General features: G+C 25.9%; 1 protein-coding gene across 1 annotated transcript; it reads left to right on the top strand.

Moving 5' to 3' along the window:
• Positions 1–8,477: 8,477 nt before the first annotated feature.
• On the top strand, positions 8,478–10,023 carry LOC113550728 (adhesive plaque matrix protein-like). The gene is made up of 3 exons (XM_026952776.1): positions 8,478–8,627; positions 9,366–9,471; positions 9,600–10,023. The coding sequence occupies exons 1-3, from the start codon at positions 8,607–8,609 to the stop codon at positions 9,920–9,922; spliced, it is 450 nt and encodes a 149-aa protein (XP_026808577.1). The 5' UTR covers positions 8,478–8,606; the 3' UTR covers positions 9,923–10,023.
• The last annotated feature ends 8,087 nt before the right edge of the window (positions 10,024–18,110 follow it).

Here is an 18,110-nt window from a genome sequence, read left to right as displayed (position 1 = left end):
TAGCACAGAACAATATTAGTATTAGGTACTAAATATATAAAAACATTTTGAGCAAATATGCGGGTTATTAGTGATAGATATTTGAAAATCGAAATACGACTACTAGCGTTATTCTGTGATATAATATTTAATGTAGAATAATCGTCAAGATCCCGTTTGTCACGTTCGTAGTATAATGCCGTTATGGTATGGTATATTCGTATACTAGGCCCGAAAAAAACCATTCTGGTCATTGGTCATTTATTAGAATTTAGGCATAAAAAAAGACCCCATAATGAAGAATTGATCTTTGTTCTCTAATGTCCGTACGTGTGCGGGTACGACATGTCGAGACTTATAATATCAAAGAAATTTCCTCGGATGCCGGAAATATCAGGTAGGCTTTATGGATATGGATAACTATTTTTTTAATAAGATTGTTCATATAGTTAGGTTTTCTTGGAACCTCGATACCATTGTACCAATTTGCTCAATTGAAAACAGAAATCCATGTGTGTTTGAAAATGAGAAGTTTTGTTCATTACAGAACATTCAATAAATGGCATGAAAAAAAAAAATCGAATTTTTTGGTACTTAAAACTGATAGTTACACTTGAATTTAACTTACTGTATTGGTTCAAATCAAGATACTTGTGTATGTAAGAATATTATGATTTAAAAATTCAAAGTCGCCAACTTAAAATGTAAAGTTGCACAGATATTATTTTTAACTATCCAAAAAAATTAAAATAATCATTCTGAAAAAATCTATCCTATTAATTATTATTATACAAAATAATATTACCTTTTGCCATAATTAGGTAATTGGTTTCAATTATAAACACTCTACCATACATCAAATACCAAATTAGTTGATGTTATCGCATCATCCATGGAAAAAAAACACTACTGCTCAGGAGTTTTTTTAAATGCGGCTCTGCAGGTATTTGATCGAGCGTGACACACTGGCTTACTATTTTATTGACTCCGATTTTCCCAACCCCTTATTATACCTAATCATTCAATCTTTCCTTTACAATCGTTTTTTAAGTATCTTGTGGACTGTGGTGATGCGTGTTCTAATACCACCCTATTAATTATTATATCCTTGCGCCCACGACAGTGGTACTTAAATATTACGAAGTCATGGACACTAAAACTTAAATTGATCTAGGAACCTTATTTTTTGTATATCCTCCTGTTTTCGTGTTATAAACGAATGCCTGTGGTTTAGTTGTGCAGCCAAACACACACACAACCGCGGACTCCTTAACACTGATCTGTAGACCCTTAGGGATGCGAGGACCACCGATTGAGAACCACTTCTCTAATTCTTATTGCAATATTTAATATGGATTATAAATAAAAATAATTTTTTTAATACATGATAATTGAACGATAGCGCATTGTATAAATTTTCAGGGATGTTGAATTGATTTTTAGCTTGACTGAAATTTGGGCAGTGGACGAAAGTATGTTGGGTAGAGTAGTTTGATCGCATGTCAGCCATGAATCTAGGTCAAAATATTCGACTTTAAAAATTTAGAAAAACGTTCTTATAAATAAACACAAACACATTAAAACGTCAATATAATCAAATAATAGAAAATAAAATTTTAGTTAAAAATTAAAATGTTAAATAATTCAATTATGTAGATTAGTAGATAACACTATATTTTTAAATAAAAATTAGCTTAAATATTTAATCATAAAATTACAAGCATATATCTACCCATTTTTTTTAAATAAAACGATGTACAAAGATTTTGTGAGTTGATTTTGCTTATGTTCGATACTTTTCCGGGCTCAGGGGCTCTCCCAATCCGCCCCAGAGTTGAGCTTTTGATTTTTATTGAAAGCTTTAATGATAATAATAATAAATGAAAAAATAAGAATACTTATATATAATATAAAAATTCATCAAATTTAGGTCATGATTCTATGTGCTGAATAGACACGCACAGGGGAGGATCCAGACCAAGATAACAGGGGGGGGGGCGATTTTTAAAGGGCACACATTAATTTTGATAAAGTATTTATTTGGTTACATACATATATTACTTTCCACAGTCTCGTAAAGAACAAAAAAAATATTTTTGCTGTAGATAATAGTAATAACAAAATATATATCACTATAATTTTGTTGCCCTTGAAATTAATAATTATTGTTATCAAAATAATTTATTTTACTATTAGTAATATCTAGGTTGAATTAATTTTACGAGCTAATTTTATAATTTAATATTTGAACTAATTTTATTAAAAAATAAATTATTTTAAATTTGGATATTTTATCCGTCGTATAACTTTTCTTTGAATATTTTGATTTAAATATTTTGTTTGTAGATATTTTATGTTTGGATATTTTGACTGATTATCCATTAATGTGAGAATTAATGAAGCTAATTTTTAGCCGATTGAATACTATCTCTTCTTTTAAATTTAAATTTATATATCCAACATAAAAGAGGAAAAATAACTAAGTAAAAAGCACGTTGTACGATTATAGTTAAACAATTGAACCTTGTTTTAACATTAATTACTGAGTATAAAATCATATTAATTGTTCGTATTATAGAAATAGAATATTATATTATGATTATTGATGACGAACAAAATTAAAAATCTACAATTTTCGATACCTTTTGGAATTAAATTGTAGACGTAGAATACTGAATTATTAATAATAGTTATAACAACATAGAACAAATTTTAATAAAATACAGTACAATGGTCTAATTACTCTATTAAGGGTTAAGACTTAAAGCATATACTAGATATATACGCATTAGTCAAACCTTAAATTATATGTTTGTTTATTTACATTAATTTATATTATAGTATTTAAAAACATATTAGTTTTCTATACTTACCTACTTAAGTATTGAAATATGAAAACAATTTACTATAGGTATTATTAGTATTATTGTAAAAATTAGGGATACAATTTTAATAAAATAAAAAAAAATATTATTGTATTAACCAATTATTAATCATTCCTTACCTAATAGTGTCACTAATAAACTTACTCAACTTCTATAAAATATATCATTTTTAGATTCTAAGTGGAGCGTTAAATGTATTGATTGCAATGATGTATCTTTTTTTTTTGTTTGTCATTATCTTTGGAAGCAGTAAAAATACTAAAAATGTTCCAATTTTCTGCTTAAGAGGTGGTTGCTGATGACAAATTAGAACCGATTGGTACTCTAGTGTGGAGAAGTGTATTTATTTTTTAGCAAAAATCCTAGTATTTTTTTTAATAATCTGGAAAAACAAAAAAAAAAAAGTTTAGTTTTTTACCTATAAATGTGTGGCGTGGACTGTGGATTAATTGGGTTAAAATATATATTACCTATTATGCTATCTTGCTAATGCATTAATATAGTAATATGTTTATAGGAAATTCTATTAATAAAATAAATCTGTTTCATATAACCTTAGATAAGTTATCTAACTGTTTACTTAATTAATGATATTATAATACTATATTCAATATATATTATTTATTATCTAACATTTTTCAGTTTTTGTGTTGTACAATTGATTAATTTAACATATGTAATAATGTTATGTCATATGTGTTTATAATTGGAATATCATTCCGTTAACAAAGAATATAATAATGATAATAATAATAATATAATATGTATATAGGATATTACATTTAGAAAATAAATTGTTAAGTATATATAGAAACATAATTTTTAATTTCGACATACAAAATTGTGAATTTATTTCACTAATCGTTGAAATAACGTTAAAGATGATAATATCTGACATCTGCAGTTATATTCTTATCTATATAAGATATATGAATCGAATGTTTCAGTTTTTAGGATTTAAAGTAATATCGATATTAATATATATTATTATTTATTATATATTTATATATAATTTATAAAAGCAAAGAAAAATTAAATTGATATCATCTTACTTGGTTAAATAATTCTCTATTTATAACATTATTTATACCGCACCTATTTAAGATGCATAAAAAAAGTGATTATAATATATATGGTATGTACCTATATTTTATAATATATTTTATTATATACACAGAGCGCAACTGTAACATAAAAATGAACTGACAGATATTATGATAAAATTAACTAAGTGACTTTTATTCTTATATATATTTGTTTTTAAATTTAGATATTGTCAATATTATTATAATAATGTATAATACATAAAAAAAAAATTAAATATTGATAAAACAAAAAGTTATTACATAGTTAATTATATTTTTTTAGGTATCTATTTCTTTTACTCCCCATATATATAATATATAATACGAGTACTTATATAGTATAAAACTATACTATTCATTTCTAATTAGTACAACGCGTTTTTTATGTAGGTACACAAACATAATGTATGCATATATGTATTTAAATCAGAGGTTAAATAAAAATATAATCATTAATGCATGCATTATAATATCATTATAATATTTATAACGATATTCGATACATATAATATTACACCACACACCACGTTTTCGCGCTTGGAAGTCAGTGACCGCATCGTTCAAGGGCATCGGCCAATTCTATAACTATTCGCGTTTTTACGTTCTAACAGTATTGCAATTAGGGGATACATAGGCTATGCCACTCAAATATTTAAATGGTTATTTTCTTTATTGTGTTTATTCATATCCTACTAATTACAGATAAAATATAAGATTTTTTTTTTTAATTTAGATAGATACGACTCCAATATCACAATTGTATATTATAATTTATATTTTTATTTATCATCTCAGTTCTCAAATGTATTTGGATTTACAACCTATAAATAAGGGATGTGAATAACAAATGTAAGATCAGCAAAATTTAAGTCCTTCAAAGCATCTCTTTCCGTAAAATCATAAATCTTCTTTTAATTTTAAATTATACTAACCATACTTTGGATTAGCTGTCTTAGTAAGAGTAACCCTAATATTAAAAGCAACTATTTTATATAAACCTCGAAGTAACTCTAAGTTTACTACTCAAATTCATTTTTAATAAGCCTTATATGTATCAAACTTCTAAATTGTATAAAGAGTTAAATATTTAAAATTTAAAATGTTGTATATATATGTGTACATATAATGTCAAGTATATTGATGTAAAAATGAACCCTACTGAAATTTTAATAGATTTAAATTTATGCTAAATATCTATACATTATATTACTTATATTTTTGTTAATGTTGATATTGTTATTTTAAAGTAAAAATTAAAAAGGTACTTATTGTGAGAATCTCTAGAAAATTGATGTTATACATATTGGCGATTGGTGTGAAAATGATTCAGCAAAATCATTTTAACTTTAAATGTAAGAGTTTAAATTTAATATTAATTTTTATTATTTCACACACGCAGATACAAAATTTTTGTTTCATGCAAATAAACAAAACAATTAGTTAAACAAAAATTTGTTTCACATGTTTTTACGTCTTTTTTGTCACATTGTAATATTTAACAAATCGATTAAAAAAAAATGTATCTATTTAGGTTTGGTGTGGTCCTGAAAAAAGTAATATTATGATGGATGGATTGAGAAATCAGGTCACAAAGCGGATATTTTTTTAAAATTAGTTAAAAATATAATTTTTAAACATAGAATAACAAAAAAATTATTTTAATTGGACACCCGCTTCCATAATTTTATTTATATAGTGTAGGTACTTAAAATAATTTTATACAAAATATGAATATATAGATATGCAAAACGTTTGATTTGTGTATAGCTCTGTAAGAAAATTATTTTTTTTTCATTATAAAAATTATTTGGACGTATTTTAATGTATTGTTTATAAGATCCATAACTAGCAGAAATTCTGGAAATGATTAAAAGAAATGTATTGAATGTGTGTAACACAAAACATGGGGAATGGTACATTTTGGCGCAGAGTTTTAAATGTTTAAACTAACTTTTTTTTATAATATGTATAGGTTCACGTATATCTTAATTAGGATACCTCCAAAAACTTTGTGTACGATTAAATAATATAATAAAGTTTTCAGATATGTACAATTGCAAAATGTACATAAAACCAATTTACACAGAAATTTCACAACCACAATTTATTTGTAAATTGGATATTTTATTTGGAGGTACACAATTACACAACACTTAAAATACCAGTTACAAACGTATAAAATAAAAACTTGTATCTCGTGACAATATGTCGAATTATTCATCGACCAATTGTTTTATCTCTTACTGATTTATCTCAATTGCTTTACCTAGAACATAGGTTCTTATTTTCCCTTTTTTTGATTATAGACTCATTTGAATTTTGAAGTACAAAATTGTAGATAATCAACAAATTTATTTTTGGGCTATTTAAAAAAATATGATATTGTGTTCGATATTTCTTTGATAATGGTAATGGATAAGAAAATATAATATCCGATAAATAAATACTATATCTATAAGACTATACAAGGATATCCAAACTTTCATAAATACCAAGCCGTATGACCATCCACTACGCTGCCACGCGGACTTGTCATGAAAAGGCGGTAAGTTTTAATATTTAAAACTCCGCACTGATTTATCCAAGACCCCGAAATATCAATCTATATTCTATGTTATAAATTCGTTTAAGCAGGGGTTCGAATCCCCAGCCCTTCTATATTATATATTGAAATATCTGGGTCTTCATAAAATTCGGAATAGGAATTTTTAAATTTTATTTTTACAATTTTTGGTAATACTTACATGTATGATTAAGATGTACATACCTAATAAAAATATAAAATATATTATATTAAAGACTTAAATAAATGAAAAACTAGTTTTATTTTTTTCTTCCAGTAGTCAGACAATAATTATATTTATTTTTGTCACCGGTTTTAGTATTTATTTTTATATATTGAATAGTAACTTGCATTATTTTATTTGAATAAAAACATTTTTATGAATAATTTTATTATTTAAACTGCATTTAACACAAAAGGTTGTGTATAATATTATATACACTGTATATAAATTATAAATAAAATTAATCAAATGACTAATATCCAATACATTTATAAATTTTACTATATGTATTATAATAAATAGAAAAATATTTATTTTTATAAAATTATTCTATTGCTATTATAGTTCAAAATAAATATATATTTTAATTATATAGTTATTTATAATAACTATTATAATTATACATTATTAAATAATGTTGACTTGACTTTATCACAACAAGTAACAATAATAATATATTATTATTTACGACGATATTTTCGAGTACTTATATTTTTCTCAACATTTAAGAAGTATTTTGTATTCCTGTGGCGATACCAACTCTTTTTTTTTTAAATAAGAACATATATGTTTCATGTTTTAAAGCATAATGTGAATTAGGTAATTTTCTGAAAATGTTGACGTATTGCAATAGATATTTGAACGATAACTTTCGGAGTTATTTATTATACTTTAAATACTAAGGAATGAGGATAATAGTCCATGTTTTGAAAACTGTCAGGTGCAATGTTAATCCATAAGCATTTAGTAATAAGTAGTAATTATTAACGAATAGTTTATATTGCATACCGAATTATAATTATCAAACTCGTATCCATTTACAAATTATTTTTGTATAATAGATTATTATTCTTAATTCTTAGTATTTAAAGTAGAATAACTTCGGAAGTTTCCATTCAAATTTCGATTATAATACGTCAAAATTTTCAGAAAAATTACTTGATTCACATTTTGCTTTAATACATAATATATGTTCTCATTTGAAAAACCAATGTTATGCCACAGGATACTTCTAAAATGTTGTGAAAAATTTAAGTACTCGAAACTATCGTCTTTAATTACATTTAAAAATTCCAAAATCAGAATTTAAATAAATTTATTTTTAAAGAAAAAAATAGCAGCAAGTAGGTTTGCTAAATCTATTTTGTGTAATTATTGATTCTACCAGCATTCCCCCCGAAAAAATAAAAAGGTACATGGATATGTCGAGGACTTTAATAAGTGTTTACTACCTTTAAAATATCATTATGTCTAATCTCGTAACTTCACATCAAAATATTGTATTTCGAAAGATTAAGACTTTATTATTTTTTGCGGCCGAATTCGAATGTCTAGATCAACTGAAATCGCAACTCATCGCTATTGGGTTCGAATTTGTATTCACAGCGCGGTGGATCCTATGTCTATAACGTAGACATGCCATGTCCGGCAACGCCTAATTATGTATATTACATATTTTCGTTGTGATTATTAAATTATATAATTCATTTTTTATACGGCAAATCCCCCTGACCAAGGTGCAAGGTCAACCGCAACCGCTATTATGAAGTGCAAAGTCAATTACCACCTAAGGTCCAAGGCCAACTACCGAGCTGCCAACGAACGATGTTTGATGAGGCATCGAGTACCTCGTTACAATTTTTCGGCTTGATCAGGATTTTGGCCTTTCGGAGACAGGAAACGCCCTTGTAGAGTAGGGGTCAGTGGAATCACATACCATCACCAAAGACCCATCGATCGAATCTCATATATAAGGACCAACAGCACCAGACATTGGCATCACACATCTCTTCACATCCCACGTACATACATCGAGGTTGAAGTTTGCAGATTTGTCGTATACAACACAAGAAGAAATCAACAAATAAGAAATGGCTTCTTTCAAGAATCTGGTGAGTCCTATAAGTTTCATAACGTTTAGTATCGCGACCAGTGGGTTTTTCTTACTTTCATATGCTTATGCCTATAGACATACACATACTATTTTTCAATCTAGTTTACCTATTTAAAAACAATTTAATCTTCAAACGTTATTTTTGAATAATAGAATTTCGAAAGACTTGTGCTCTGCTGCAGCTATACAGTCACGTACTTTTTGCGCTATATAATACATATAATGCGAATTTCGGCCAAGCAAATTCTATGTGTGCACTGTGCACATGTCAATTGTAACAGTTGTAGAAGCTTCTGGCCAAAGACTCGAATATTCGTAGTTTGATATTAATTGAAAAGTATTAAACCAAAAATCATATACATGACATGTTTTGTTCGATGAACAGGTTAGAACGATGAAAGTTTATTTAATTTAAAACTGATACTATTTTCATAAAATTATTTTAAGTTCTATAGATAATAATTAGATTGATTATTTCATTTGAAGTTTAAAAGCATATAATATAAATTATACATAATATCTTACAAAAAATAGTTGTATATCATAGATCGTAGTTATTGATTTTTAGAAATATCTACTGTATTTTAAGTTGTACTTACCTACCTACAGCGATTTCCATGAATAACAAAATATTGTTTAAGATATATATTTTTCTTCGTGATAATAATATTATGACTTTTAAAATACATTTAATAAACAGTATATAATATTTATTTTTATTCTTTTTTATCGACAGATATTCATCGCCTTGGCCGTGTACGCCGTGTCCGCCGAAGAAAATAAACCCGCCGAAGATGGAGCTAGAGTGAAGAAACACGCCTACATCGCTGCTGCCCCAGCTCGTGAGTATTATATAATATGTATAAGTTTATTGTACAGAACACAATGCTAACAAATATAATTTTTTTTATCGATTTTTCATAAATTCAATTCGATAAACCAAAATCTAAACGATTTTTTTATTTTACAGCGGTTTTGGCTTACTCTGCAGTAGCCCCGGGATACTCGTACTCTTCATACTCTAATTACCCAGCCACCTACGCTTACAAATACGCCGCTCCAGCTGCTTACGTCGCTCCAACTGCTTACGCTGCCCCAGCTGCTTACGTCGCACCGGCTGCCTACGCCGCACCAGCTGCCTATGCCGCCACCCCATACGCCGCTTACTCGAGTTACGCAACTTACCCGAGCTACGCAGCTTACGACGATGGAAAATACTACCCAGGCAAATACGAGAAGTCGTACTTCCCAGCAGCCTACAAAGCTGCATACCCGGTCGCCTATCACTACTGAATACCTACACTCGCCCATATGATTCTCAACCTCCTGACAAAATGCATAGATTTAAAAAAATACGATTTTCGACAATAAAAATGTGATCCTTTTTTCATCAATCGATTTTGTTGGTTTTTTTTCCTTTTCTGCTATGAAAGAAAATTATATTTTTGGTATATATTATGCAGGTATTAATATATTTTATAAAATATATAGTACATATTAGGTATTATTCATATCGCCCATATTATTTATAGGCAGTATTCATACATACATCATAAGTACTATGTAATCTATAGGTACCTACCCTATTATTTCACCGTAGTATGCTGCATGCAATATATATTGTATATATTATAGTATACGATTTTGTGAGTAATTTAAGCATTTGAATACTGGATATTTTTTATTTTTGAGTACAAATATGTATAGACAGAATTAAGTATGGCATCACGCAACAAAAAGAAATTCAAACTATTTTATTACATTTAAGGGCATAATGCACAAAATACATATTATTTTTGTCTTATAAGTGCGACTATTAACCTCATTGAGACACTATAAAATGTTATTTTAACCGAAATAACATTTTTTATCTGATGCTAAAAATTGATGTTTTGGATACCTAATTATTATAATCGTAGAAAAAATCGAAAACTCGAGACCTTGTAACATTATATTTGGCAATATGATAAACAGTTATCACTTCAAATAATTATATCAAGAAATTATATTATGATTTTGGGTGTGTTAATATTTTTTTTATAAATTCAATTTTTTTGCTACCAAAGAACTAAAATGTATTTTAACATAATTAACCTAATGATTTTAATGAGAATTAGAAAAAATATAATAATAATTAATAAGGCATTCCAATGTTATGGCCTCGTATTTTAAATACGCTTGATGTTACAACAAATGGCTTATTCGATATAATGTTTCTAAATTAATTAAATATATATTTTTATAATGACCGGTCTTAATTAAAACATGAATATATGAACATTTTACATTGTACTTTTAATTCAGGGGTGTCATTTCACATTGTTTCATGGAACGCAAAACCAATATTGAAAATCTAAAGTAATACCAGTCATTCGCATGGCCGAGTCATCCCATGAATATTTTTCAACACACTTTTTGCGTAAATATAGATCATTTTATAGAAATTTTAGTATAAAACAAATAATAATAATTTTGTTCATGGGATGCATTTGTACATCCTTGCATCCTACAAATGACGCCACCGTTCTAATTCCAAGTGAAAATGAAGTATATAAATTGTCTAGGTAGACTTTATGTCTAAAAGTAGTTAAAACTTGGTTGGACAATATGTTACAGATTAACTTAAATAAATCTAGTTATATGTATTTTCGTTTGTCAAACGCAACACTAAGTTGTACAAAACCACTAATTATACATAGGTTTGGATGTTTAAAGTTAGACAATATAATTATTCATACATAGGCATTCAATACTTAAGCTTAATTAAGCATCTTGGAGTAATAGTTGATAAAAATTTAAATGGTCCTAGCACATACAACATATAACTGTATTTAATTCGAAAACTATTTTATGTTTTTAAAAATTTAAAACAAATACTTAGTCCTTTGTTAAGAACAGTTTACTGTTCTGTTGCACAATCTATATCTAGTTACGGCATAGAAATTTGGGGTGGAACATACAATACGCATCTCCAGAATCTGCAGATTACTGTGAATAGTTTAATTAATAGATAATTTTACACAAACCAAGATTATATCTTATATTAAACAGTAAACGTGTATAATGAATTTAAAATATTGAATATAAAAGCACTTTACTTTAAGAATGTTTTACTACATTTACTTAAAACAGATGTAAATATGTTTAAACCACATCATTCTAATAATACTAGATTAAAAATGTTAACTAAATATAAAACAAAATCTATAGGTGGTAATTAAATATTTGTATATTTTAGATCAATTTTAACGTTTAATCTATATTCTATATTATCTATTATATTCTTTTTATCTATATTTATATTATGTTTAAAAACTTTAGATCCCTTGTTTTTATAAAAATTAACTGCTAATCAAGTATTATAATATATAATATATATATATTTTTTCTTTCTTTTTATTCTAACTAACTTTTTAACTTACCCCTCCCCAAGCATAAGCTTTGTTTTTATTTTTTTTTTTATTTTTTTTTTGAGGGGGGGGTTATATATATTATTGTAAGCTTATGTTTTTTGACAATATATATATATATATATATATATTATTATTATTAATTGTATTGATATATGCACGTTAGTTATACAAAATAACCAATCGCACAATGGTTTAAATGTTTTTACCTTATTTATTATAATATTCTAATGTTAAAAGAATTTGTATTAACCACTAACAATTTTTTGGTAGATAATGTCCACGTATATGGGAGGATAGGTTTTTTGAAAATTTGACAGAAAACGGAAATTAATAATTACAGTGTTGTGTCGCATACATAATTATATAATCATCTAGATAAAATAATAGATAATAAATATTTTTCTATTTAACTAACTTTAGTCTTTACGAGATCAATATAAATAAAATAATTTAGATAATGGATTATTTTAGGAAAAATTATCATTTTGGAGTTGGCTAGTTGATGACCACTGTTTAAGAATGCTTATAATTTATTATATAAAATTAATAAAATGTAATTAAAATAGTGTACGCATTAATATTTTATTTTTTGTTACATAATTTGTATAAAATTGTTATTTGATTATAATATAATTGCATTAAAATAATACAATCATTAGCTACTTATTTATTAAAAAAAAAATATGTTTAATTATGTAATAATAAATAATAGTATTAAAATATTTAATATAAATATCATATAGGTATTATTATATCAGTGAAATAAGTCAAGTCATTATGGTCACTATAATATTTTATTGTTCTTTTGTCGATCTTAACCACAGTAATATTTCAAATCATCGTGCAGATAATTTCGTCGAGACGTTATAATTTAACTTTCTGTATTCTACAATTTCTCAACTAAGGCTGAGGGCTAGTATATTTGTTTCACTAATTACTAACTGGTATTAAATTTAGTTTAAGATTTTTTTTTTAAACAATCAACACTTGTGCATTGTTGTGTGTATGTAAGAAGGAGACAGCACATCCTCTTATATCAATATTTAGTAATTGACATAATGATATCATGCTTTTTAAAACAGTCTTGTGTTTTGAGAATTAGTAGATTGACTTAACTGTGGGTAATTATTGGTTTATACAGGTTTATATTTTTAAGCACATGTTTTTACGATTGGCAAGTTTTGTGAAAATAGGTGGATCCCAAATTTTTATCTGTACTCTGTAGTGTAATCTTAACTTTGAATATATGTGACTTACTGTTAGAAAGATTCAAATTTAGTATAGTCTTGAAATTTTATTTCAGCCCTTTAATAATTGCTAAACATACTTCATAATAAATTATTGCAAAGATAATACAAAAATAAAAAAAATACAAAATAATAAACGGTAAAAAGTTATCTAGATAATTTTAATAGATGTGAGTTTTTATTATCTATATAATATAATAATTAAACTTATTAAAAATTATTTAGGTTAGAAAAAATATTCGCAAAAAGTACCTAACTATAGTAATGTAAAATATGCTGCTAATAAACTATACCTGGTATAGTCTTGAAATAATTTAGGTGCCCACAGTTTTTACGGTAATAAAGATAAATGACGTATAATATGTCTAAAGTAACTAGTAAGGTTAGATAATACCATGCATATCTTATTTACTATTGTACAAAGCCTAAATAAAAAAGAAATCAAAAATTGCACTAATAAATTTTATTTTACTAAAAAATTCTAGTAAAATACTGAATAGGTGAATAGAATTTATTTAGGTATGAATTTTGGATTTCCATTTACCAGATAAATTGAAATATATTCATTCAGGATTAAATTAGAACTTTCTGTGAGAAGGTTGTGCTATTAAAAGTTAGGACAGGCAATGACACACATTCATTTTATTTGTTTATATTTATATGACTCATATTGTTTTCGAAAAATATATTTGATACAAGAATCTACCTATTGATAAAATATAAAATGGTTTTATAAAACTTAGTTCTGTTGTTTCTAACTTATAATGATATATTGCGTGGTCACGAAAAAAAAGGTACATCAAAATACACACTAAACGATACCGAAATTATTATTATTATAGACATACACATTATTATTACATAATTTATAATAATTTTTTAAAGAGGTCAAATAATTGATCGAAAAAAATAGGTTACCTTTTTTATTAATCATTAAAAATTAAATATTTTATGTGATATACCTTTCAATAGGGAGTATGGACAAAGGACATTATGATTTATGAAAATTCAATTATTTTATCGAAACAAAGGAGCTTTATAAATGTATACCTAATCTATAATATAACTAGTAGGTATAAGTAAAGAACCTCTGGGCAAATCGAATAGGAATAATTTAAGTTGTCAAAAAATGGTAAAAATATTGTATATAAATAACTTTTATGAATTTACACATTAATTTTAAAAACTTATGTAAATTATATGGTTTGTTATATGGTAAGTATAAAAATAAAAATTTATTAAAAGTAAATACAAATTTGGAAAATGAAATACATTATTAATTTCGCCCAAGTATCGGTGTAAAATAAAACTCCATAAATGGCAAAATGAAAGTAATTAAAGTAAACATGTATTCTAAACATCTTTATTACAAGTTTTTTAGTTTGATTTATTGATAATTTTATTAATTCTTAACAAATAATAACTAATAACTTTAATGTTTTTATTTTTTTTATCAGAAACTTCGGCTCATATAGGTAGTTTATTAGTTATAAATAGTTATAATAAGATAATTAAGAATGTACCTACTTACCATAAGAAAGTAAATCATGTTAATTAACAAAATAAATGCATTGTTTTTCTATGTTACAAAATAACATATTAATTCAAAATAATTTATAAAACAAATTATAAATATTAATAATATATTGAAGTATTTTACAGTATTCATATATTTTTACTTTTTTTAAAAATAAAAATTGATTTTTATTCGTTGAACATGATTTATTATCAAGTGATAACAACTAAGCAATTGTTTTTAAATGTTTATTAACTTTATAAACTGATTTTATTTTTTTTTTTAAATTAATGTGACTATTATTATGTGTTACCTTAAGTAGTTAAATGATTATTGCATTACTTAAAATGTATGTTGTACACCCAAGTAGTAAATCATGATATATATAATAACTTTATAAACTATTGTTTTTGATATCTAAATTACCTTTTCTACAAGCTCGTAAAACAAAATACACGTTAAATTACCATGTTTTAATCGTAACAAAAACACATATTAAGTGATAACATAATACCTATGTGTTTTGAGAAAGGCAAGTTGTTATATGAGTTACAATAGTTCTAATATTATAAAATTTTAAAATATTTTAACCTTCAGCAAGAATGTATGAAAAATATAAACCATACATGCATTGTGTTATATCTGTGTGTTTATAATTTATAACATGCACATGTTACTAGTAGCAATATTATGCTATATGACTATATAAGCTTTTATCTGATTAAAATACAGACGACTCGCAGTGAATATTATGTTTATAGTTTGTCTGAACACAGTGAGACTTGCTGAGAGAAAAATATACAATTCAATAATACAATTAAACTAATACGGCGTAATAGATATGCAATTTAGGTACATCTATGTTTCGTAGTCTGTTTTACCTGTATTTCACAAACATGCCTTAAAATAATATATTATCAAAGTATGATAAAATAAGTTATTATATAGGTAAGTAAATAAGATGATAGTGTTCAATATAAAGTACATTGTATACAAACGATTTAATGCAATTGTATGATAACTGAGAATGAAATAATTATCTATAATACAATTATTATATGTAAATGTATTCAATACCTAATAATATTATAACTGTAAGTTATAACCTTTTGTTCGTAAAATATATGTGCGCGGAATTTTAAATCTTTGGGTAATTCAGAGTAATAAACTAATAAAATACCAATAAATAATATGCCACAATTAATATATTATGATAAAAATAACAGTGTTACTATAATCAATAATAATCTATTGGATATATTATCAGAGCTATGACGATTTTACAACAAAAATCGATGTAATGACGATTGATAACTAATAATAATATTATAATTTAAATCTATTGTTATATGGTAAATTTAACTTAAGTCTTGAATATTATAAAGTGTAAGTAGAGTAAAATGTAGTATTTAAAATCTACTGCAGCGTATAATCTATTGACAATAATACACGAGTTACACTTGACCTACGAAATTAAAGTCTTGTAATAAAAAAAAATAACTTAAATTATATAACAAGATATTCAACTTACCACGAGTTTGCTTTCATGAAATTTTAGACAGGGTCTTAACCCTCCTGAAATGTATATCTTTTAATAATTCCGCCTAAATACATATTATTTCATATACGTCTATAAATATGTAATGATAGCAATATTAATTAGTGGTAGTGGATCCCGGGAATGTCATAGCGTGTACCCGTGATATGCGTGTATCGTTGACCGTCGTACACATTATATTATAGAACGGGTCAAGGTTTTTGTCGATAAATAATCCCACTGCCGGTGACTATATGTGCAGGAACACCTGAACAGCGAACACTGTAGTATAGGTACAAGGTACTCGTAAAATAATAATAATAATAATAATAATAATAATAATAATGATATAAATTACTATTAAATAATATTTCGTTTGAAATCTATAAAACGCATGCAATCGGGTGCGCAAATCGTCAACAGTCTGATTTTTATGTGGTAGCTCGGGGAAAGAAGTTAAGTTATGCGTGAAATCTAAAACGATGTATAAATAGTTTTATAAAATACCTAAATAATATCTGGACATCACCGTCACCAAGGCGCGTTGGCGTGCGTGCTAGGTAGGAAATTTTTACAACACGCGTGCACTATAACGTTGAATATTATACGAATTTACACGAAACAAACGCGTGCCTATATTACAAAACATAATATACCAATAATTATTTCAAACCAAAAACACGATAAACAATAGTATATTAAAATTTTGTATAACTACATACCTTGTAATGGCATTGTAATAAATATAAACGTGTGAGCTGAGTAATAGATCACTTTTATTTTGTTTTAATGGGTCGTTAGTAAATTAGTAATTAAAAAATATGATATCCTATATCCACTTTGCCCTTGTCAAGAAGTCGTAGAAATCAAGTTTAAAAGAAAATACTCAAGGAATATAAATAATGTATCATCCGTTACTATCCTAGCTACATTCACCATTCACGCGGTTACGACAATATGATATATGGAGTTGCGTAAACATTAAAATCGTATATCCATTCGAGAGTTTTGTAGGTTATATTTTTAAGTACTAAGACACTTTCCTGTCACCACTTGCCCATCCAATACATTTTTCATAGGACATTTCCTTATTATTATATAGAGATTGAATTGCCTTATATATTAAAACTATTATGAACAATTTTAATGTTTTATAATTCTTAATTTTGAGTACTTAGCTTCATAATAGCTTGTAATTTAATATGTTTAAAATAGGTATATATTTTATTATTAATTATACATTATAACATTCAGTTTTTATTAAATTATTAACTAGAATTATCATTAGTAAAAATAATATATATGTATAAAACAGGTGATTTATAAAATATTATAAAACATTTTCAATTTTAATGTTGTAGTAATAAATTACTGACTAAATATGAATCTAGATCACATATTATACAGCATATTCATCTTATGTAGACGCAATATTTTCTATACGTCTATCAATTTCGATATTTTTTTGGGGAGGTTTTTGTGGGGCAATTAACTGATAGATTTTTACTTCAGTCTAATTGTGTTATTTTTAAGAACCTCAATAAGTATGGTAGAATGAGACGTAGCTAACAAAGACGAAAATAAAGTTCAGACAGTGAAAAACAAAATTACTCGAACTTGGACGTCAAAAGCAGACTGACAGTCTGACATGCCGGCCATCGATGCGTCAGACGATTATTATCACTGTCTAAATCGCAATGCGATTATAGATTAATCGATAACGCAATTATAATTTTAATTATGTATACATAAATCTGTATAATAACTT

Source organism: Rhopalosiphum maidis, chromosome 1, assembly GCF_003676215.2.
Source record: "Rhopalosiphum maidis isolate BTI-1 chromosome 1, ASM367621v3, whole genome shotgun sequence".
Lineage (NCBI taxonomy): Eukaryota > Metazoa > Arthropoda > Insecta > Hemiptera > Aphididae > Rhopalosiphum > Rhopalosiphum maidis.
This window is presented reverse-complemented; position numbering and strand designations above follow the sequence as displayed.

Bases quoted from the DNA above. Each gene is read 5' to 3' on its own strand.
- LOC113550728 (XM_026952776.1), top strand. From the start codon at position 8,607: ATGGCTTCTTTCAAGAATCTG. The intron at 8,628-9,365 runs GTGAGTCCTATA...TTTTATCGACAG, and splicing joins TGGCTTCTTTCAAGAATCTG to ATATTCATCGCCTTGGCCGT. The intron at 9,472-9,599 runs GTGAGTATTATA...TTTATTTTACAG, and splicing joins CATCGCTGCTGCCCCAGCTC to CGGTTTTGGCTTACTCTGCA.